Below are 23,201 nucleotides of genomic sequence, written 5' to 3' on the forward strand. Positions count from 1 at the left end.
TGTTAATAAAGAGGCAAAGAGCAGTGATTGGTTCGATAATTTGCAAGTGTGTGTAGATTTATTTTAAATTTAAATACCAACTTGTTTTAATTATACTCTTTTTTTTTTTTTAAATTACATATGCTTGGCTTGTTATGATTTTAATAATTTATTACAGAAGAGATTTACTTGGTTTTTTTTTTTAAATTTATTAATAAATAATATGTCATTTAAATTAAAATCATCATATTAATCATTTTTATAATTTTGTTGAGTGATACATTTAGATATTTAAGATTTGGCATTGACATTGTCGTTGGAAGTTTTGTCAGCAGCTCATTTTGACTAATATCAAGATCAACAATACGTGATAATACTGAATGATTTAATGATTCATCTGTTAATTTATTTCTTCCAAGTGAGACTGTTGTTAATTCTGGATATTCAAATACATTCATTGGAAATTTTGTTATTGCATTTCTGTATAAATCAATAACTTGGATATTTTTTTTTTGTGATTCAAATGCTCCAGTGTCAATTTTTGTTATGAAATTATCTTGAAAACTTATGTAGCTAAGATCAGTAAATTTTTCAAGTGTTGCATTTGTTAATTCTGTCACACGATTACGTGTAAAGTATAAAATCTGTAATGAAAAAAAAAAAGAAAATAAGACAATAAATAAATTATAAATTGTTGTTTTTTATATATCAATTTTATTTTATTTTATTTTTTCAAGTCAGCAGTCTGTGAATTGAATCAAGTGTCACAATTCAAACATCAACTTTTAATAATAATATTATTCTCAGTTACTTTATCAAATTTACGTTTTTTTTTTATTATTTTCATTTGTATATGAGTTGTATTCAATGATATTTATGAGTCATAAAATTTTAATCTCATAAATCATAATTGAATTTCAATGAAAATTAAAATAAATAATAAGTTGAGAAATTTTAATTTAATTTTTGACATTATATTGCATTTAGTCAGGTAAATAATTTATGCAAAAAAGAAAAGTTTTTTAATTTTTTTTTCAAGCCGTTGATGAATATTATTTACCTTCAGTTGATAATTTCTAGTGACAAGAATTTTTGCAAGATGGCCAGAGATAGCCACCTGTCGAAGGCAGTCGAGAAAAAAAAAAAATAAACAAGATGATCTGATGATTATTCTGGAGAGCACTGGAGAGAGAGAGAGAGAAGAATATAAAGGTAAGACGAGAAATATAAATTGGGTGGCGCGTGTGCAACAGGCATGTCAAACACACACACAACATTGAGAGAGAGAAAGAAAGAGATATAAAATAATATAATACACTCGTTTCAAAGATATATACTCTCGGCACTCTCAGGGAGTCTATAACACGAAATCCAACAAGTCGAAACAAGCTCACCGGTTACTTTTAGCTGGTTCCACTCGACAGTCGTCTGTCTCTCGCCGACAGCATTTATTCGTTTTTTATTTTTTTTTTTTACTCTCTGTTTACCATTGTAAACATTTTTTTATAAAATCTCGCGTTCCCACGTTCTATCCACGCTACAATTATATCTAAGAAAAAATAAAAGACAAAAATTAAATTATTCATATTTTTATTCGTGTGTGTTTTTTTTTTCATCAAATTTTATACATTCTCAAGTGCCGAATTTTAAAATTTGTTCTTCCATAAAATTTTGTTAGTGGAGCAACATATCCCACGTGCTCAAAAATAATTTAAACAAAGTGTTTATTAAAGTGAAAAAAGAGTGCTTTAATATTAAATATTTCCAAAAAGAAAAAAAAAATGTTTAGTGTTTGTTAAAGTTAAAGCAAAGCAAAGCAAAGTGAAATATTTTTAAAATGGCATCATCAGTGATAACACCATTTTTAATATTATTATTTATAAAAACAGTATTAACAATACACTTGTCACCACATGACAATGGACTGGAGTACTATTGTTCATTAAATAAATTTGAAAATAGTCATCCAGGGTTGCAATTCACCAAGGAAATTGTAACAACTGAATATGCAAATTTTGGATCATTCAAAGCTCTACATTGTTGTATAAGTGGATACCGCAGTATTGAATGGTAAGAAAATAATAAATATTTAAAAATCCATCAACAATAAAAACAAGCAAAAGAATTAATTTGTTATTAAGATAAATTTACAAAAAAAAAACCCAGTAAATTGTTGCTATCAAACAAAAACCCAAAATAAATTTGAAAAAAAAAAATAATTTAATTTCTAAAATACTTGGAAACTCTTGGCAATATTTATTCCAAGAAATTTGACTTTTTTTTTATTGAAATTTTCGTTATAATATATCGACTTTGTCGGTTTTATAAAGTAAAAAAATTTCCGTGTGAAAAGCGTCAAAGGTAAATCACCAGGGGGTCGTCACTTTTGAGTGTGTATATACTGAGAATATAAAATGAAGTGTAAGAAATATATACAAAAAAAAAAAAAAAAGTTAACTCAAGAAGATGAAGAGAATAAATGAAAAATCCTCTTCTTGTTCTTTTTCGTTTTTTTTTTTTTCTACTGCAAAAAAGAGCAGCAGGGTTGAGAGACATCTCAGAGATGAAGAAACACTGGGAACAAAAGAATTCTTTTTTTTTTCTTTTTATTCAAGGTCACCTTTCTATACCGCGAAAAAAGGAAAAAAAAAAATTTGTCCCTATAATATGTGTGTGTGTGTGTGTGTGTAAGGGAAACTTGTCGTGTGGCGATGCTTTTTGTTGAATTTTATTGTTGAAGTAACGGATGACCATTATACTACGAACAAACGCCAAGCAATTGCTCAAGAAAAGTATTTTTTTTTTTTTTTCACTTGGAAGTTGAAAATCCATAAAATGTTTCTTTTTTTTTAAAAAAAAAAACATGAGAGATGACCGACGACTCGATTAGAGACACTCGGTTGGAAATGATTTTTGTTTTTTTTTTACTCTTTTTTTAGTTTTTCATTTGGAGATTTGAAAAAAAAAAAAGGGAAAAATTTTTGTTTGTTTTGCGTCTTTTTTTTTGGTATAGTCATTTAGTTTTTGAAATTTTAATTTTAATTTTATATTGGTTTGTTGTTATTTCAGGAAAATGACCCATTGATACTTTTTTTTTTTTCTTTGTTTTTTTTTTCTACCTGGTACAGGTGGTGTTCGTGTAATCAGCTTTCACGTTTATTTGTTTTCTTTGATTTTACTATTCTTGTTAATTTTCATTTTTTCTGTTTATTTCATTCATTGATTTTGAAAAAGATAATTATTAGTTTCTTTTTTTTTTTTCTACAAAATAAATTGTTTTTACTTTTTATTTTTTTATAAACAATAGTAACATTATTTTTTTGTTAATAAATAATAATAATAAAAATATTTTGTTCAATTTTTCACGTTTGTTCATGATTTTTATTCAATTTCCATTTATTTAGATTTTTTTTAACGAAAAAATTGACATAAAATTTCCATAATTATTACAGCATTATTATTATTTCTTAAAAATTTTCTTTCCATTCACCTGTTGGTATTAAAATATAATACCAAAAGATTAGCCAGAAATACTTTTATTTAACAAATTTATTTTCTATTTTTTCACACGTGTGAGCAAATAATAATAATTTTTTTTTATTATTTTTTTTTAGTTTATATAAAAATAAAAAAAATTGAAAAACAATAACATCATTATTTAACAGCTAATAACAATACATAATATAATTTTTATTAAAATAATTAATACATAAATCTATTTTAAAGCTTTTTAAATTTTTTTTTTTTTCTTTTGAGTTACTCTTTTTTTAATAACAGACACATAATTTCGCCTAAAAATTAGAGAAAAAATTGTTCATATTTACTTTAACAATTTAAATAAGAAGAAGAAAAAAAAATATTTTATGAATTTTAAAAAAGAATGATAATAGTATATATTTCTTTTTTCTCTTGTGGGTAATTAATATTTAATTTTTTTTTTCCTTCATATTTATTTTGAGTTTATTTATTTAACTCTTTCGAATACCTTGGACATATGACATGGGAACATACCGACCATTATAGGTAATGATACTGGCATGTCTTGAGCACAAATGTACACACATATATATATTTTTATAAATAAAAAAAAAAAAAAGTATATAAAGTTTTATACTTATGAGGACAAAACGGGTATAATAAGTGTGGGTAATACTTGGACAATCTCACGTCATTTGAAATATAACGGTTTGGTACTAATCGTTTCATGGAATATAATTTATTTTTATTTGATTATTGTTAATCAATAAATTACATTCATTTATTATTTAAAAGTTAACTTTGATTGTTTTATTTTTTTTTTTTATAATTGATATTGTAAATAATTGACGAAATAATTTTGATGTATTTTTAAATTTCGAAATTGTAGAAAAATAATTTTTTCGATTGTTTTATAATATTCAAACTTGGTATGTAGTTTATTTTTTTTTAATTTGAGAAATTTTTTGTCTAATTGTCGAATAAATTTTAAAATTATTTAACGATTGTTTATTTAAAAAAAAATAGGAAATTGTCTTGTTATAGGTTCTTTGATTTCGAAACGATTGAAGTTAGTTTTTCAAATTTTACTAATTGATTATTTTTAAATGGTAGAAATTCATATTGACAATAATATTCTTTAAAGTTTATAGAATTTTATAATTATATTTATAAACTTTTAAACATTTATGAGTAAGGCAAAAAAATTATTGACAATTATTTTAATTTTAATTTTAAATTATATTGTTGAATAGAACAACGATGACGACACTGTGTTAATTGTTACTAGAATTTTTTTTTTTCATTTAAAAATATTAAATAGATTAATATTATTAGAAAAAATATATAAATATATATCCAATTGTTGAAGTAATTTTTGAATTATGTAACACGTGGGAAAGAAAAAACAATAAACATAATTTCGAAATAGTAAAATAAGTAAATACAATAATCAAATCAATTCTATAAAATTTTTAATATTTAAAAAACAAATAATTTATAAACAATTGAATTGTTTAAAAAAAATATTAATTTATTTTTAAAAAATTTACTCCAAAATTTTAAAATCCATTTTTTTCTTCTAATTTTCATTAAACAGCCAAAAAAAATTAATTAAAATTTCGATAAATCAATTCTACTAAACATACTTAAAACCAAAAATTAAATTTTTCATTTGCCAAACAAAACTAATAACAATTATCACAATAAAAAAAAAAATAAATAAAAATCCAATTCCATGAATTTTAGAATTTTTTTTTCGATATAAAAAAATCATCTACCTAGATGTTAGACAATAATAAAAAAAATATGAGTCACAAAATGATGTAATTTTAATGATAAAAAAAATAAATAAAATATCTTTTACAAAGAATAATAAAAAAAATATATACAAGACAAGCAAATAATTCAAATTTCTTTGTAATAAAAAATAAGAAAATAAAAAAAACTGATTAAAAGTATATACAATGATAATCTCTATAAAAAAAAAATAAAAAATTCACGTGATTACATTTCAATAATGTTAACTCTCATGTTGCACACATGTTTTATCATATAAATTTCAATTTATGATTATTAAAATGCATTTTATAATTTTATTTTTTTTTTTCGAAATCGAAAAATTGATGCCTCTTTTATCTGTTGAATATTTTCGTTGAGACATTTAGTAGAGTGTGTTTTATGCTGCTCTTGGATTCTCAAAAATTTCGCGGACCGGTCTTCAAGTATCCTCTTTTTTTAAATTATATTTTTTTTTTTTAAAAATACCATCTACCCTTGAAATCCTCCGACGTCTTTGTCTCATTTCTGCAGACTCAATTTTCAGGATCATCATCATGAAAAAAAGTAAAACAAATAGTTTTTTTTTTTTGGAGTAATATATATTTTTTTTTTCAAAAACATCTAAAGGTATTTTTGAAAAATAAATATTACAAGTTGAGAAACAATTTCTTTTTTTTTTTTTTTTCATTATTAAGAAATAAAATTTAAGAAAAAAAAAAAAAGCAAGACCGGAATAGCCACTTCCTGCGTCGTTTATTTTATAACTTACAGGTATAAAATGTATACTTAAACATTAGTATATAAAAATAATAATAAAAAAACAATTTAAAAAGTACAAAAAAAATTTATACATACATAAAAAAGGGATATGTCTGATAGAATGTATTATGTGCGACATTTGCACGAGAAGAAACACGTATGCAATTTTTTTTTATTTCAAACTTATTTGTTTCTCTGGTTTAAAAAATAAAAAAAAGCAGAAAAAAAAATTAATTTACATTGAACAGTATTTAAATAATACAAATATATATCCGGCATTTAATTTTTTTTATTTATTGTTATTGTTTTTTAAACACTAAATAAATTATTCATAAAAACGAATTTTTTTTCGTTCACTATTTTATTTCTAATCATGTTTATCAATTTAAAAAAAAATATGCTATTAATAAAATATGATAAAATGAATTTTTTAAAATTTAATTTGTTTATTTATAATTTGCATTTTATTTTTTTGCTTTATGGTAACAAGTTAATAAGGAAGTTGTTAATTTAATTCGAAACATCAAAAAATAAAAAAAAACGGTGTTACTAAATTATAGTCATAATTTATTTGTGTGTTTTGATATAATGTTGAGATTTAAATTGTCTCATATTTTTTTGTAGTTACATAATTTGTAATAATATATTTTTTTTTATTACTTAACAAGTCAATGAACCTTGTTTGTTTATTTATTTTTACACCATTTATTTTTGATGATAGTTACCTCGTTAAAAATTTAAAAAACAATATACTTTTAAATTTTTATCTCTTCTAATTTTTACTGATAAATGATAATTTTATTGTTTCGTTATAAATAAAATAATACATGCGGAAATTGAATATATATATTTTACAACAAATGTTGTATTAACAATGTGGGTATAAATAATTTCAAGTAAAAAAAATATTTATAATGATAGTTGAGAATGAGAATTGAAAGAAAATTGTATTTTTTTTTGTTTCGAGAGTTGTAAAAAAATTAAAATTCAGTGATGATGACGGTTGCAAATGTAATGAGGAATGAGTCGTCAGTATTATATATACGTACACACGCAACAATAATTTCCAAGAAATCCATAATAGGTGGTCGTCGGTGCGAGAAAGTATAAAATACCTGTGCAACAGTCACTAACGAGTAAATAAAAAAATAATAAAAAAAATCATCATCAGATATAGATGCCATCCTACCATTTAAAAAATAACATTAAAAATATATAATAATTACTACTTGTTGTAATGTAACCCTTCAATTTACTCTTCTTTTCCGTTTCTCATTTTTATTTATTTATGTTTTTTTTTTTTTTTTTATGTAATTTTTTTACCTTTATTCTTCATACAGAAGCAGACGCAAATTAGCAATTTTGTTTTTGATAGTAATCTGGTAACTCGTTTTTTATATTCCAAAAAATAAAGCTCATATAAAAATTATAATTTAATAATAATAAATTTATGGAAAATATTAAAAACATTATATTGATTAATTATAGTTGATAAATTTTTTTCTAAATAATTAATAACATTTAAAAGAAATTTATTGGCAAAAAAAGTTTTTTTCAAAATTTTTGTTTATTTATTAAATTGTAACTATTTAATTTTCATATTTAAAATTTATTATTGTTTATTAATTTTTTTGAATAATTAATCTCTTTATTATAAATATTTTTTTAACAATTTATAAATAAATAATTAGTGCAATAATTATTATTAAAAAAACAATTAATTTCTAAAAATTAAAAATTTCGATTAAATTAAAAGTATTTATTAATTAATAATAATTAAATATTTATAAAATATATAATTATTGTTTATGAATTTGTTTACACAATTAATATCTTTATAATGATTAATAAAAAAAAAAATTATAAATAAATAATTAATACAATAATTATAATTTAAAAAAAAAAAAAATTTCTTAAAATTTTTTTTTATACTTGAAAGTGAATAAAACAATAATAATGATAATATAAATTTATTTATAAATAATTTTAAATAATTGATAAAATAAATATTTATCTTTTGTAATTATTTAAACAATGAAATATTAATCAATTTCAAGTTGATAAATAATTTTTAAAATAACACATAAATTTCTTGAAATTTTTTTTTTTATTAATAATAATTAAAAATAACAATTAACTTTTGTCATTTCTTGGTATTTATAAACACAGTGAGAATTAACAATTATCCCTTTTTCAGAAGACAATTATCGCATTACTTACATTTAAAATTGGTGCAATTGTAACAATCATCTTTTCCGCAATAGCAATTTTTTTTTTTTTCTTTTTTCATTTTTCTTTGTAAAAAACAATAAAAAAAAAAAATTCTATTTAATTTTTTTTTTATTTATAACATTGATTTACCTGTGTTAGTCACCTGTAATTTTTTCGTTATTATTATTTTATCCAATAGTACTTGAATTATTTATTTTCGATAAAACTATATTTTTTATTATTTCCCTTTTTTTTTTTTCTTTGCAAAAATGACGGGGTTTTTTGCTGGGCTTCCAAGAATTGCCGAAAATAATTGATGACTAGCTTTGGACATGCATGTGTATACAATGCAAAAACGAGAAAAAAAAAAAACGAAATTGAAAGAAAAAAAAATATATACACACAGTCAAACACATCGCTAGTCTAATATTTGTAAAATAAAAGAGAATTGTGGTCCCGGCGTGCGATACATCTCCAACGAGGAGAACGATGGCCAATCTTCCACTTTTCTCTTCGTAGAATCGTTTTAGAAAAATAATCATAAAAAAATTGATTAAAATAATGAAAAAAAAATATAAATTTTTATATGAACAAGATATAACCCCAACAAGAAACACGCAAAATACAATTACGACAATTGCTTTTTATTTTTTTCGATTTCGATTGATGATTTATCACGACAAGCTGATTTATATATATATTTTTTTAATTTTATTTATTTATTTACTCCATTTGTCTATTATTTATCCATATAAACAAATATTATTAATAATATTTATTTATTTATTTAATTATTAAATTTTTTTTCAATTTATTAAAAAATTTCGATTTTTTATTTCGATTTTTCTTTCATTTGTTTCGATTTGTTTATAATAATATAATAATTATTTAATAATATTTATTTATTGATTTTTTACTTTATTTAAAGTATAAATATAATTATTTAATTAATAACATTTATTTATTTATTACAGGTACAAAGATGACAAGGCATATCCATGGCCCAGAGCTGTTAGTAATTTTATATTATATCCAGAGAGTAAAAATCAAACAATTTATACACACGTTGCTGGACCAGAAGATGCCGGTAAATTTTCATGTCGTGCAAGAAATGACACGAATACTCTTATTGCTGATATTACACTTGGAATTGTTGGTGAATCATCAAGAGGTAATTATTTATCATTACAAATATATTATTATTTTTCAATGATTATTGTAATTTATTTTTTTCTCTCAAGGTAAAAAGTAAATAGATTACAAAATTTGTTGTTTATTTTTGTTATTTTTTCCAACACAAATATAAATTATTGAAATATTTATAACACTTATTTTATCATCATGATTTTTAACTTGTTAAACTATAATTTACATTTTGACATGAAAATAATAAATATTTTATCGAAATAAATAATCAACAAATCGAAATAATATTTTTCTTGAATTATTTGATTATTTTTCTAGTCAATTTTCCATCTTGGATACAATATTTATATAAAATAATAAATAAAATAATATTTTAGACAAACAATTTGCTAAATAAACTAAATAAATTTATTTTTTTTCATCTAGATATATCAAGTGGCTATACTGGAAAACCTCTATTAACATACAAACCAAAATCTCAAATAATATCATTTGGATCAGAAGCTAGATTTTATTGCGAGGCATACTTGGGTCATGTTGACTTGCCTGATGCCAAAAATACAGTAACATGGCTAAAAGGAAACACCAATGAAAGTATTCCAAATGATGGACGTCTACGACAAACCCAAGTATCCAGGTAAAAATAAAATAATATATAAAACATCATCATCATCATCACAATCATCTCAACGTCCCTTTTCAATTACAACTGGTCACTTTTACTTGTTATTTTTAAGCTCCTCCCTTGAAATCATCTTTTGACCTTTTCAAAAGAATCAAAATAAAAAAAAGAATACCACACACAAAATAATGTACCTTTTTATTTCTTCAACAAAAAAAAAAAACCATCACCAAGAAAAAAGACAAAATTTGCCAATTCATTTACACAATTTTTTATAAATCAATTGTAAATAATTTTTTACCCACGACAATTTGTATACGAGCGAAAAAAAAATATATACCTTTTTTTAAAAAAAAAGGAAAAAGAATTTAAAATAAAAAAATAAAAGACAAGTCTTCGACAAGTTTGGAATCTTTCATCGGTTGAGACTTGAGTTCTCCGTCATTACTCTAATGATACCTTAGCCTCGTTCTTATTTCATTATTTTTTATTTTTTTAAAATTTATTTATTGTTTTTATAAATCTTTCGTCTGGTATTAAACTTGATCATTCCAGTTTCATAAATAATATATTACTTTTTTTTTTAAATCAATGAATTTTCTTGTATTTATTTTGTTTATTAATAATTTTATTTCGTTATTTTTTGAAATTTACAGAGAGGATAATCAAATTGTTGGCTCATATTTTCATATTGATTTTACAATAAATTCAGATTATGGACTTTATAGATGCAAAATAAGCAATGGTGCTGATGAAGAAATAATAATACCAGTTTATATTTATCCACAAGGTAATTGAGCTTTTTCTTTTATCATTATAAATAATACCAGTTGAAAATATTTGTATCATTTTAAAAAAAATATGTAATTTGATATTGTAAATAAATTAATTAATAATTTTAATAAATTAGTTAATAATTTTAGATTATATTTAACATATATTTTACAAAAAAAAAGTTAATTAAAATAACAAATATTTTAAATAATTGGAGGATGTTATTTTATTTATTATTATAGTTATGGTTTTTTTTTACAGATGATTTTTTGAGAAATGGATCATGGACAAAAGCCTTATTATTTGCAATTATAATATTGTTGGTTATTGTCTTGGTATTATCATCTTATCACAGATTTTTCTTACCAATCTTTGTCATTTTACGTAACAGGTTTTCTCATCTCGAAGAAAAAGGTATGAAATTCTTATTAATTATGTCTATAATTTATTTCTATTTCTTTAATTTTGATAGAAGAGTTTTTTTTTTTTTTTTAGAAATTAAATTCAAGTTGTTTGAGTTATCAATTGTTTAGGTAGAAAATAAATATAACTTCGTGTTGTTATTATTTTTTTTTTTGTATAATAGTATTTTACCTGGTTATAAAAATTATTTAACAAAGTATTATTTCAAATTTATAACATTATCACACAAAAATAATTCTATCAAAACGTAAAAACAAAGAAAATATATTTCTTTTTCTTTTTTTAAACAAAATAAGTTTCTACAATTTAAAATTAAATTTATAAAAAAAAAAAAAAAAAATATTGGATTATTCTTTAAATGTTAATAACTAATAATGGCATAAAAATAAAAATAATAATATAAATTATTAGTGTTTAAAAAATTGATAAATATAGAAATTTCAAAAAAAAATTTCGAAATATTTCTAAAAGTGTTAAAATTAATTTAATAAAAAAAGAAAATAATATTAATACAAAGAAGAATTAATAACTTAATAATTAAACTTTAAATAAACAAATTAAATAATTTAAATAAAATATAAACAAAAAAAAAAAATTAATAATAAATTTTTCTTTTTTTTTTTTCAGATGGTAAAATATTTGATGCATTAATATGCTACAATGAAAAAGATTCAAGTCTAGTATTTGATAAATTATCAAGTGTTTTACAAAATAAATATGGATATGAAATAAAAACACTTGAAATATCAAATATAAATACAGAATGGTCAATTGAATTAAAATCCCATACATCAACAACAAGAAGAATAATAATAGTAATGAGTTCAAATTTAATAAATAATACATGGACAGCGCCAAACATAATATCATCATTCAAAAAATTATCATCATTATCAACAAACACAATTGTACTATGCCTTGAAGATTTACCAAATCAATTATTATTAACAAAAACATTTAATAATTTTATATTATCACGTACTACTGATGATTTTAATTTCGATAATATAAATGTACTGAGATGGAAACACGATAGTAATGATGATATAGTTAAATTATTTTATTGGAAATTACGTTATTTAATGCCTGCTAAAAAAACAACTCATAATAATGATAAAAATTCAACTGAAATGACAACAACAAGTGTTACAAATGTCAGAGAAACAATTGAATCAAATAATATGTCGCAAAAAAATATTAACGTATATGTTTAGGTGTCTAGTTTATTTTTTATTTTTTTCTTTTTTAAAATATTATTTCTTTTTTTTTTTAAATATAAATATGGATATATTGATATATTTAAATATTTATATTCTTGTGATATGTTGAGTCTCAATTTTTTTTTTTTTACTTACTTTATATTTTAAATTGTAAAAAAAAAATAATATGAGACAATATTATCTCAATACATTCCAAGAAATAGTGAGATAAAAATAAAACTAAATTTTGCTGGAAAAAAAATTTATATATTTATGTCAGATAAAGTTGATTTATCTGAAATTTAAAGTAAAAAAAATTAAGCAAAGTTTGATAAAAAAAAGAAAAGAATACGATTATATTTAAGACAATTTTTTCAATGTTTAAGTTAAAATTATTAATTGTAATATATTTAATTGAAAAATAATGCAAATTTATCAATTAAATATTTGAAAAATTAATTAGTTTTCCATTGTTAAATATGGTTAATTGAATTATTATTTTTTATTTCATGTAAATATTGAAATCGAGATTTAAAATTAACGAGAAACATAAACAAAATATCTCGATTTATTAATTATTTATTTAGATAAAATATCGTTATTTATTTTATCTCGAAAAACATAGTTGTAAGTATTTTTTTTTAACAAGATAAAAGTCATACGAGACAGTGCTAAAATTTCAAAAAGTCATAATTTTATTTTACTATTGTAATAGTTGTATTAATTAATATCAATTTTCATTTTTTATTATAAAATTCATGCAATATTTTCACCGTTATATTAAACCACCGAAGCATACTCTTTTAGTCTTTTGACTATTGAAAACGATTTTAAAAAATACGTAAACTTTAATAAAAATATTAGTAAATGATTGTTGGAGGCATTGAAAAACTTTGTGATTCATAAATAAAAAAAATTTAATGAAAATTTATTTGCATTTGAATGACGTGGTGTCAAAGATAATAATAGGAAGCTACTTATCAGAAAAAAAATAAAATAAGAATGCGATAAAATATCATTTTACTGCTGCTAGATCTGATGACAAAATAAAAAATAAAAAACAAACATAATGAAAATATAAAATAATAATAATCGGAGAATTTAAATGAATTAATAAAATATAAATCAACACAATTGATTGTATGTTATCAAAATTAATTGAGAATATTGTGAAAACTTAAAATTTCACGTTTTTTTTTTTTTAATTTTATTATGTTCTTTATTGTTAACTTGATAAATGACATTTGTGTAAAAAAATATTGTTTATAGTAGTAAGTTTTTCACTTTGATTATTAGTTGTAATAAATATTAATGTTTCTTTTTAATTGCGACATGTTGAATTTATTTTTTAGCCTGAACAAAAATAATGCTGTGTTTTATTTAGAAAATATAAATATAATTTGAATATCATTTGAAGATTGTTTTCTAATTTGATGGCTTAAAATTTAGTCAACAAATTGATTCACCAAGAAGATAAATTAATTTAATGTAATTTTAGTTCTAAATGCAGTGGCCATGTCATTACCACTGTTTTTCAACATACTACTAAGTGCACCATCAGGGTTTTGAAGAAGCACATGTGGATGATCAAACTCAACAACTGTTCCAGCATCCATCACGAGTATTTTATCACTGTCCATGACAGTATTGAGTCGATGAGCAATTGTAAGTACAGTGCAATCTGCAAATTTTCTACGAATTGTTTTTTGTATAAGTTCATCTGTTCTTGGATCAACATTGGCAGTTGCTTCATCCAATATTAATACTCTATTATTCCTGATGATTGCTCGGGCAAGACAGACAAGTTGTCGTTGTCCAACACTCAAATTACTGCCTCCCTCACTAACGTGATCATTCAAAAACATTTCTTTCAATTCAACATCTTCCAAGGCTGACCATAGTGTATGATCACTGCTGGAATCAAATGGATCTAAATTTCTTCTCAATGTACCAGTAAATAAAAATGGTTCTTGTGGAATAATTGATATTTTTGATCGTAAATCATGTAGACCAATTTCACCAGTATCAATTCCGTCAATTTCAATTTTACCATCAATATATGCCAGTCTAAATAATGCTGATATTAATGATGATTTACCAGCACCAGTTCTTCCGACAATTCCTACTTTTTCTTTTGCACCAATTGTAAAATTGAGATTTTTTAATACTGGAGCTTCATCGGGATCATACGACATGTTGACATTTTTAAATTTAATATTACCACTCTCTGGCCATTCTTCTTTTGGTTTTTTATCAGGTAAACTTTCAAGTGGTGGTTCACTTTCAAGATTTGTATATTCGCACACTCTTTCTACTGATGTCATGTTATTTTCAAGGATGGTAAGCTGGCTCATTATAAACTGGAACATTCCAGTAAGAATTATAGTCTGTGTGATAATAAGACCAATATTGCTTCCAGAAACTTTTTCATTGTCATCAAATAATAATAAACTCATAGTGACAATGCAAACGTAAATTGAACAAAACATGTCGAGCCAAGAAACAAATGCTGATGAAGTTGCAATGTACATGTACCACGCTGAAGAGTGAAGATCTTGATGATTGTCAAACTCTTGAATTAAAATTTTTTGACTATTGGACGATCTTATTGTAGCGAGACCTTGATAAGTTGCACTTAAATGATTGAATACTGGTGATTTTGTAATTCCTTCTAGTTTTTTAATGCTTCTTAATGTGCGTAGGTAAAATGATCTCATTAAAGATGTGATTAATGCAATAAATATGGCAGGAACCACAAGGGAAATATTTTTCATTGATAGCAAAATAAGAATTCCAATTACTTTGACAATGTTTTGGATACACTCCAGCATGCTAACGGGTAACAACTCATCAACAGTTCCCAAATCTTTAGAAAAACAATTTAAAATTCTACCAGATGGATTCGTATTGAAAAATCTCATCGTCGCATGAGTTATGCTTTTAAAAATTCGATTATGAAGTCTTCTCGATGACCTCATACAAACTGAGATGAATACAAATGACCCAGCAAAAATTAGTACTATCATTGATACAGTAATAATTGTGAGTATATTAATACAATCAAATGTTGACAAACTTCTCTCTGATTTTTCAGACTCTGTCAGTGTTGAATTTGGATATTTTTCTTCAATTTTAATCCAATAAGCAATGAACCAATCACCACCTGAAAGGAAAATTTGTGCAAGGACAAGCAACAAAAATGTTAAACAAACTAAACAAGAACTACCAGCAGCACCAAAATATGCTAAGTATCTTTTAGCTTCCATACGTCTTCTATTTTGGTTTTCTTCAACTACAACAGGCACTTTTTCATTGTCATTTATTGTATTATTATCTTCGGGTGTTGATGATTCCAAGTTCAACGAACTGGAACTTGAGTATTGTAATAAACTCGTCTGACTCAATGCCAAAGATTTTTTGCCACTTTCAAGTGATAAAGGAGTTGAGAGTGTTCCAAAGTCAATTCCTCTTGAAATCAAATCATCATAACTTCCTTTGGCCTCAATTTTTCCTTCCTTCATAACAATAATTTTATCAACATTTCGTAAGAATTGTATCTGATGAGTCACAAGGATTCTCGTCTTACCCTTGAGATATTTTTCAATGCATTCTTCAAACATGTGTTTGCCAACATGAGCATCAACAGCACTCAGTGGATCATCAAACAAATAAATTGGAGCATCAGCATAAACAGCACGTGCAAGATTTATTCTGGCTCGTTGTCCACCAGACAAACTTACTCCTCGATCACCAACAATTGTTTTATCACCATAGGGAAACAATTGATAGTCTCGTTTTAGCTGGCACACTTTGACAACTCGTTCATATCTTTTTTGATCAAATGCTCGACCAAAGAGAATATTATTTCTCACTGAACCAGCAAACAACCATGGCTCTTGACATGCATATGCAATATTACCCTGGACATCAACACTTCCCTGATAGACAGCCAGCTCTTTTAATATAACATTTAATAAACTTGATTTACCAGAACCAATTGGTCCTACAATAGCCACCAATTGACCTGGATCGACTTGCATATTTATACCACTCAAAGTGTCTTCTTTTATCCATTTTGCATATACATTCTCAATTTTAATTGAACCTTCATTTATATTAAAATAACACCCATCTATTTTTTTACTATTAAATTCTTTGATATTTTTATTTGACAAACTTTTTAAAGGTCTAAGCTGAGTGGCAATATCAATTTCTTCATACATCATAAAATCTTGAATACGTTTTATTGATGCTATTATTTCAGCAAGTAATAAAATGCCTTTTGGAAAACTGACTAACATTACCGGACGAATCATTTCGAAATAAGCAATAAGCATGAAAACTTTTGCAGCTGTTAGTTTATTTTTATCTCGTACATCATCAAATTCAATGAAAATAATACATAGTATCGTGATAAATCCTATAACTTTTGACAAAAATTGAGCCAAAGATAGTATGATAACTCGAAGATTATATGCTGATTGTATTGCTTTAATTTCAGTATCTCGTGAATTTTTAATTAAATTACTAAATGGATATTCCCAACTGTACATTTTAATAGCTTCAATACCATTGATAATGGCATTTGTCAATCTAACACGTTCATCAGTTTTTTCAGCACTTTTACGACGATAACTTGTTGATTTTTTACCTATCCAACTGATCAAAGGAATGGCTATGAGAAAGCAAACAACTCCAATAATACCAGACCAACCAGTTTCACGATAAATAAAATAACTGACAATTATTGTTTGCAGTGGACCCATCCATATAAAATGAAGATACATAATGTAAGCATCAAATCTACTGACATCATTTGACATTAGATTTACTGATTGTCCAATTATTTTACCATCCATACTTGCTGGTGACAATCTCAATACCTTTCTGTATATCAATGAACAACAAGCAACTCTTATTTTCATTCCTAAGTGATTCATTATCATGATAAATCCACGCAACGCAAATGTATTCATTAAGGTACATATTATAACACCACCAGCGTACATGTAAGCATCATTTTTATTGACACCACTTCCTGAATTTTCCTTGATTGAAAAATACTTGACAAATTCAGCAAGTGCAAGTGGCTGAGTAGTTCTATCAAACAAAATAAAAAATTTATTTATTACGTTATCTAATTAATTGGTCGTCATTGATAAAACTTTCTGAATGACATGCATGTTTTTAAAAAAAAAAATGAATAAAAACTCAGCTTACCTGATAATAATTAATGATGCAGAAAAAAAAATTCCAAGTGATATAAATTCCAAACCAAATACATTCCATAATACTTTAAATAAATTTGGTTTTGAATTATTATTTTTAACTTGTCGTAATTCTTTTTCCCATGATGCTGATAATTTTTCACCTAAATAATTACTTTTATGTTCTTTCAAGGCCTCTGGAAGATCATCAATCTCCAAGTCTCTTTTATAACCAGTCCAGAAAATATCGAATACCCATCTACATATAAAAATTATTAGAATTATTATAAAAATTAAAAATATAAAAATTTTTTAATAATAATATTTACAAATATGTTAGACTGGAAAATATATTGGCTTTTTCTTTTGGATTTTTTTTACGTTCTTTTTTTACTGGAGATTGCATTTTGAATATTTGAAAAAAATTTAATATTTCTTTGAGAAAAAAATTAATATACAAATTGTTTTTTTTTTGTTTTGGAAAATCACACATATATATTTTGATGTTTGATATTTTATAAATTAATTGTTTTTACTTTAAATTTAAAAATAAAAAAAAAGGAAACACAAAAATTGTTGAGTAGCACTTGAAGTATATAATAATATTCACGAGACAAACAGTAGATAAGTCGAGCAGTGAGGGATTATCTGCAGCTTGACGGTCAAAATATAATCTGTTGAACCGTGACAAAATAAAATATATCACTGCTCTCTAATTTGATTGTATGTGTATTCCTCACTTCTTATTACAATAACAACAAAAATTATTTGTCAATGTTTTATACGATGTGATATTATCTGTATATTATGTAGTGTGTGTGAATTGCTATGTACATTTGAATAATCTTTTTTGATGAAATCAAAAAAAAATATATACATGCTTATCAATTTTACAAAGATGTTTTAGATTGTTGATCATGACGATGATAATTTTTTTTGGCAAGGAGAGATAAAACATGAGCATCAGCTTTGCTTGTTTCATTGATCATACTGCTAAGTGCACCATCAGGGTTTTGAAGAAGCACATGTGGATGATCAAACTCAACAACTGTTCCAGCATCCATCACGAGTATTTTATCACTATCCATAACAGTATTGAGTCGATGAGCAATTGTAAGTACAGTGCAATCTGCGAATTTTCTACGAATTGTTTTTTGTATAAGTTCATCTGTTCTTGGATCAACATTGGCAGTTGCCTCATCCAATATTAATACTCTATTATTTCTGATGATTGCACGGGCAAGACAGACAAGTTGTCGTTGTCCAACACTCAAGTTACTGCCTCCCTCATTGACGTGTGCCTGGAGACCCATTTCTTTCAATTCAACATCCTCCAGGGCTGACCAGAGCAAATGATCCTTGTACAAATCAAATGGATCTAAATTTCTTCTCAATGTACCAGCAAATAAAAATGGTTCTTGTGGAATAATTGATATTTTTGAACGTAAATCATGTAGACCAATTGCACCAGTTTCAATTCCATCAATTTCAATTTTACCATCAATATATGCCAGTCTAAATAATGCTGATATTAATGATGATTTACCAGCACCAGTTCTTCCGACAATTCCAACTTTTTCTTTTCCAGCAATTGTAAAATTGAGATTTTTTAATACTGGAGCTTCCTCGGGATCATACGACATGTAGACATTTTTAAATTTAATATTACCACTCTCTGGCCATTCTTCTTTTGGTTTTTTATCAGGTAAACTTTCAAGTGGTGGTTCACTTTCAAGATTTGTATATTCGCATACTCTCTCTACTGATGTCATTTGATTTTCGAGCTCAGCACTTTGTCTCATTGCAAATTGTAATGTTCCAGTGAGTCCAATAATTTGTGTAAGTGCAAGACCAACATTAGCATCTGTTGACGAGTCACCACTGCTGTCAGCAAACACTAAAAAGTTCAAAGCAACGAGAATAAGATATAATAGACAAAAAATATCTGACCAAAATCCAAAAGCTGTTGAAGATGCAATAAAAATGTACCATGCTGATGAATGAAGATCTTGATGTGAATCAAATTCATCTGTCAATACTTGTTGAGCATTAGACGATCTGATAGTTGCCAAACCTTGGCATGTAGCATTCAAGTGATTAAATACTGGTGATTTTGTAATTCCTTCGAGTCTTTTAACACTTCTTGAGGTAGCCAAGTACAAAATTCTCATGTAATAAAAAATTATACCAATGAAAAAAGCAGCAATAATCAGCCAAAAATTTGTCAATGCAACGACAATGACGATTCCAATAACAGAAAAACCATTCTGTATACAGTCAAGCATTGTTATGGGCAACAAATCATCAACTGTTCCTAAATCTTTTGAAAAACGATTTAATATTCTACCTGATGGATTTGTATTGAAAAATTTCATAGTTGCACGACTTATACTTTTAAATATTTTATCATGAAGTCTTTTCGATGATTTCATGGATAATATTACAAAAATAAAAGATCTCAACAGTGTAATTATTATTGTCCCAGTAATTATAATTGAAAAAATTATAACACATGAAGTTCTTGACAATATTCTTTCTGAATCAGCTGTTGTTAAATTTGTATATTGTTCTTCTAATTTTATCCAAAAAGAAATAAAATAGTCACTTCCACTGCCAAATAATTGAGCAGCAATTGACATGACTAATGTAAAAAATACTAAACAATTATTTTCAGCCATGCTAAAATAAGTTGCATATATTTTACTTCCTATATTTCCTCTACTCTGTTTTTCCTCAACATTAACTGGTTCTAATTCATTATTAATTATTTTATTTGTCAGTATTGAGCTGATAGAACAAATACTGGTTTGTCTTGAAGTAGCATGACTGTTAGAACTTCCATACAAAGAAGTTTTATCTTCATCTTCATTAGCGGGGGCAACAGAAAGTCTACCAATATCAATTCCTCTTGATGTCAATTCATCGTAACTTCCTTTGGCCTCAATTTTTCCTTCTTTCATAACAATAATTTTATCAACATTTTGTAAGAATTGTATCTGATGAGTCACAAGGATCCTCGTTTTTCCCTTGAGATATTTTTCAATGCATTCTTCAAACATGTGTTTGCCAACATGTGCATCAACAGCACTCAGTGGATCATCAAACAAATAAATTGGAGCATCAGCATAAACAGCACGTGCAAGATTTATTCTGGCTCGTTGTCCACCAGACAAACTTACTCCTCGATCACCAACAATTGTTTTATCACCATAGGGAAACAATTGATAGTCTCGTTTTAGCTGGCACACTTTGACAACTCGTTCATATCTTTTTTGATCAAGTGCTCGACCAAAGAGAATATTATTTCTCACTGAACCAGCAAACAACCATGGCTCTTGACATGCATATGCAATATTACCCTGGACATCAACACTTCCCTGATAAACAGCCAGCTCTTTTAATATAACATTTAATAAACTTGATTTACCAGAACCAACTGGTCCTACAATAGCCACCAATTGACCTGGATTCACTTGCATATTTATACCACTCAAAGTGTCTTCTTTTATCCATCTCGCACACAGTCTTTCAATGATAATTTTTCCTTCATGTGAATTGTTATTTTCATGTTGTTTATCTATTTTTATTGGTCGATAAATTTCAAAAATCTTTGGCTTTTCTAATGATTGATTAACAATTTCATCATACATCAAAAATTCTTGTATTCTATTAAATGAAACAACTGCCTCAGCACACATCAATACTGCCTTTGGATAAAGATCAGTCATTGCAACACGAATAAGATCATAATAAGCAACAAGCATAAATACATGAGCTGATGTTATTTTATTATTTTCCATTTCGTTATAATTTGTTAAATAAATCATAGCAAGTATTGTAATAAACAATGATATTCTTGATATAAACATAACAAAAGATGATACAATACATCTCAAATATAATGTCGACTGGATAGCCCTAACTTCAGCTTTTCTTGTATTTTCAATTAAATAACTAAATGGATATTCCCAACTGTAAATTTTAATAGCTTGTATACCATTTATTATTTCATTAACAAGTCTAACACGTTCATCACTTTTAACAGCTGTATCACGACGATAAATTGATGTTTTTTTTCCAATCCATCCAATAATTGGTATGAACATTAGTAAAAATAATACACCAATAATAGCAGCATTTCCAACTTGACAATACATAAACCAAGTAGCAAGTATTGTTAACAATGGACTTATCCATAAATAATGTAAACATACCATTGATGTATCAAATTTTGTAACATCATTTGACAATATATTAATTGCTTGTCCAGCTGTTCCACTTTTTAATGCCTTCTGTGATAATTTAAGTACTTTTCTATATATCAATGATGAACAAGCAATTCTTATTTTCATTCCCATATGACTCATTATCATGATGAAATATCTTACAACAAATATGTTGACTGTTGTACAAATAACAACACCAGTTGCATAAATATATGCTTCTTTTTTCGTCACTTTAACTTTTGTTTTTTCCATTGAAAAGTATTCAATAAATTTAGCAAGCATCAGTGGTTGAAGTGTCCTGTTAAATACAACAAATATATTTATTTTTATAGATAAATTATAAAATTAATTAATAACATTACCTTGTTGGTATTATAAAGACAGCAAATATAATTCCATACGCAGCTATTTTCCAACCAAATACTTTGCAAATAACTCTCAATAAATTTGGTGATGATAAATTATTATATTTTCCTGGTTTTTTATTTTTTAAATATTCCAATTCATTGTTCCATGCCTTGGTTATTTTATCACCAAGAAAATTACTCTTGTGTTCATCCAGAACTCTTGGTAAATCGTCAATCGTTAAATCTCTTTTAAAACCAGTTAGAAATGTCTTCAACACCCATCTGCAAAAATTAACAACAACAAAAAACAATTATCAATTTAATAATGATAAAATTTTGGAAATAAATTTAAAAATATTTACGTGTATGTCAAAACACTGAGACAGTTGGCACCTTCTCTTGGATTTTTTTTTTTAACAATTTCAAATTGACAATTCATTTCAAATAGAAATAAGATTTTAATTAATTTCTAATTGTTGAAAATTTATTGAAGAAATAAATTGTAATATTTATGAAAATTTTAAAATTATTTTTACACTTTAATTTGTGATATCAGATGATGAGATAGATGATGAAGAGTCAAGACTTTACACTTGACTGAGAAATAATAATCTTCATCATGATGAATTAAAAAATTAAAAGTTACATCATGTTTTTTTTACACACAGTCTTTCGAATGAACAACATGATTAAATAGGCAAAATGAATAAATCATCAAATTGCATTTAAATTATATAAAAAAAAAAAAAACATACAATCTAAACAGTTTCCTGATTTTGTAAATAAATTATTATCATTATTTTTATAAAATATAATTAACATTTGTAATTTTTTTTAATTAAAATTAATTATATTTAACATGTTTTTTAATTATTTTTTTTAATTAGAGATATATTAGTTTGTATTAGCTGATTAATTATTCAACTTATGATGTTTGAGATGAAATGATCTTGAGATGCTCATGGTGCTTACTTTTATTTTATAAATATTTTTAAACATATATAAATTATATAATGAGTAATTAAAGTACAGGGATATTATTTTTCTACTGA

General features: G+C 24.7%; 3 protein-coding genes across 3 annotated transcripts; 1 reads left to right on the top strand and 2 right to left on the bottom strand.

Moving 5' to 3' along the window:
• The first annotated feature begins 1,326 nt into the window (after positions 1-1,326).
• LOC122860734 (interleukin-1 receptor accessory protein-like 1-B) lies at positions 1,327-13,689 on the top strand. Its single transcript, XM_044164676.1, has 6 exons — positions 1,327-2,049; positions 9,180-9,376; positions 9,778-9,988; positions 10,630-10,763; positions 11,009-11,161; positions 11,798-13,689. Exons 1-6 carry the CDS (start codon positions 1,817-1,819, stop codon positions 12,382-12,384), a joined length of 1,515 nt encoding a protein of 504 aa, XP_044020611.1. The 5' UTR covers positions 1,327-1,816; the 3' UTR covers positions 12,385-13,689.
• On the bottom strand, positions 13,207-18,287 carry LOC122860733 (ATP-binding cassette sub-family C member 4-like). Its single transcript, XM_044164675.1, has 3 exons — positions 17,906-18,287; positions 17,590-17,835; positions 13,207-17,469 (listed from the first exon to the last, which is right to left on the bottom strand). Exons 1-3 carry the CDS (start codon positions 18,067-18,069, stop codon positions 13,848-13,850), a joined length of 4,032 nt encoding a protein of 1,343 aa, XP_044020610.1. The 5' UTR covers positions 18,070-18,287; the 3' UTR covers positions 13,207-13,847.
• Positions 18,038-22,748, bottom strand: LOC122860732 (probable multidrug resistance-associated protein lethal(2)03659). The gene is made up of 3 exons (XM_044164674.1): positions 22,512-22,748; positions 22,165-22,431; positions 18,038-22,100 (listed from the first exon to the last, which is right to left on the bottom strand). The coding sequence occupies exons 1-3, from the start codon at positions 22,586-22,588 to the stop codon at positions 18,467-18,469; spliced, it is 3,978 nt and encodes a 1,325-aa protein (XP_044020609.1). The 5' UTR covers positions 22,589-22,748; the 3' UTR covers positions 18,038-18,466.
• Positions 22,749-23,201: the final 453 nt, after the last annotated feature.

This window comes from Aphidius gifuensis, linkage group LG1, assembly GCF_014905175.1.
Source record: "Aphidius gifuensis isolate YNYX2018 linkage group LG1, ASM1490517v1, whole genome shotgun sequence".
Classification (NCBI taxonomy): Eukaryota; Metazoa; Arthropoda; class Insecta; order Hymenoptera; family Braconidae; genus Aphidius; species Aphidius gifuensis.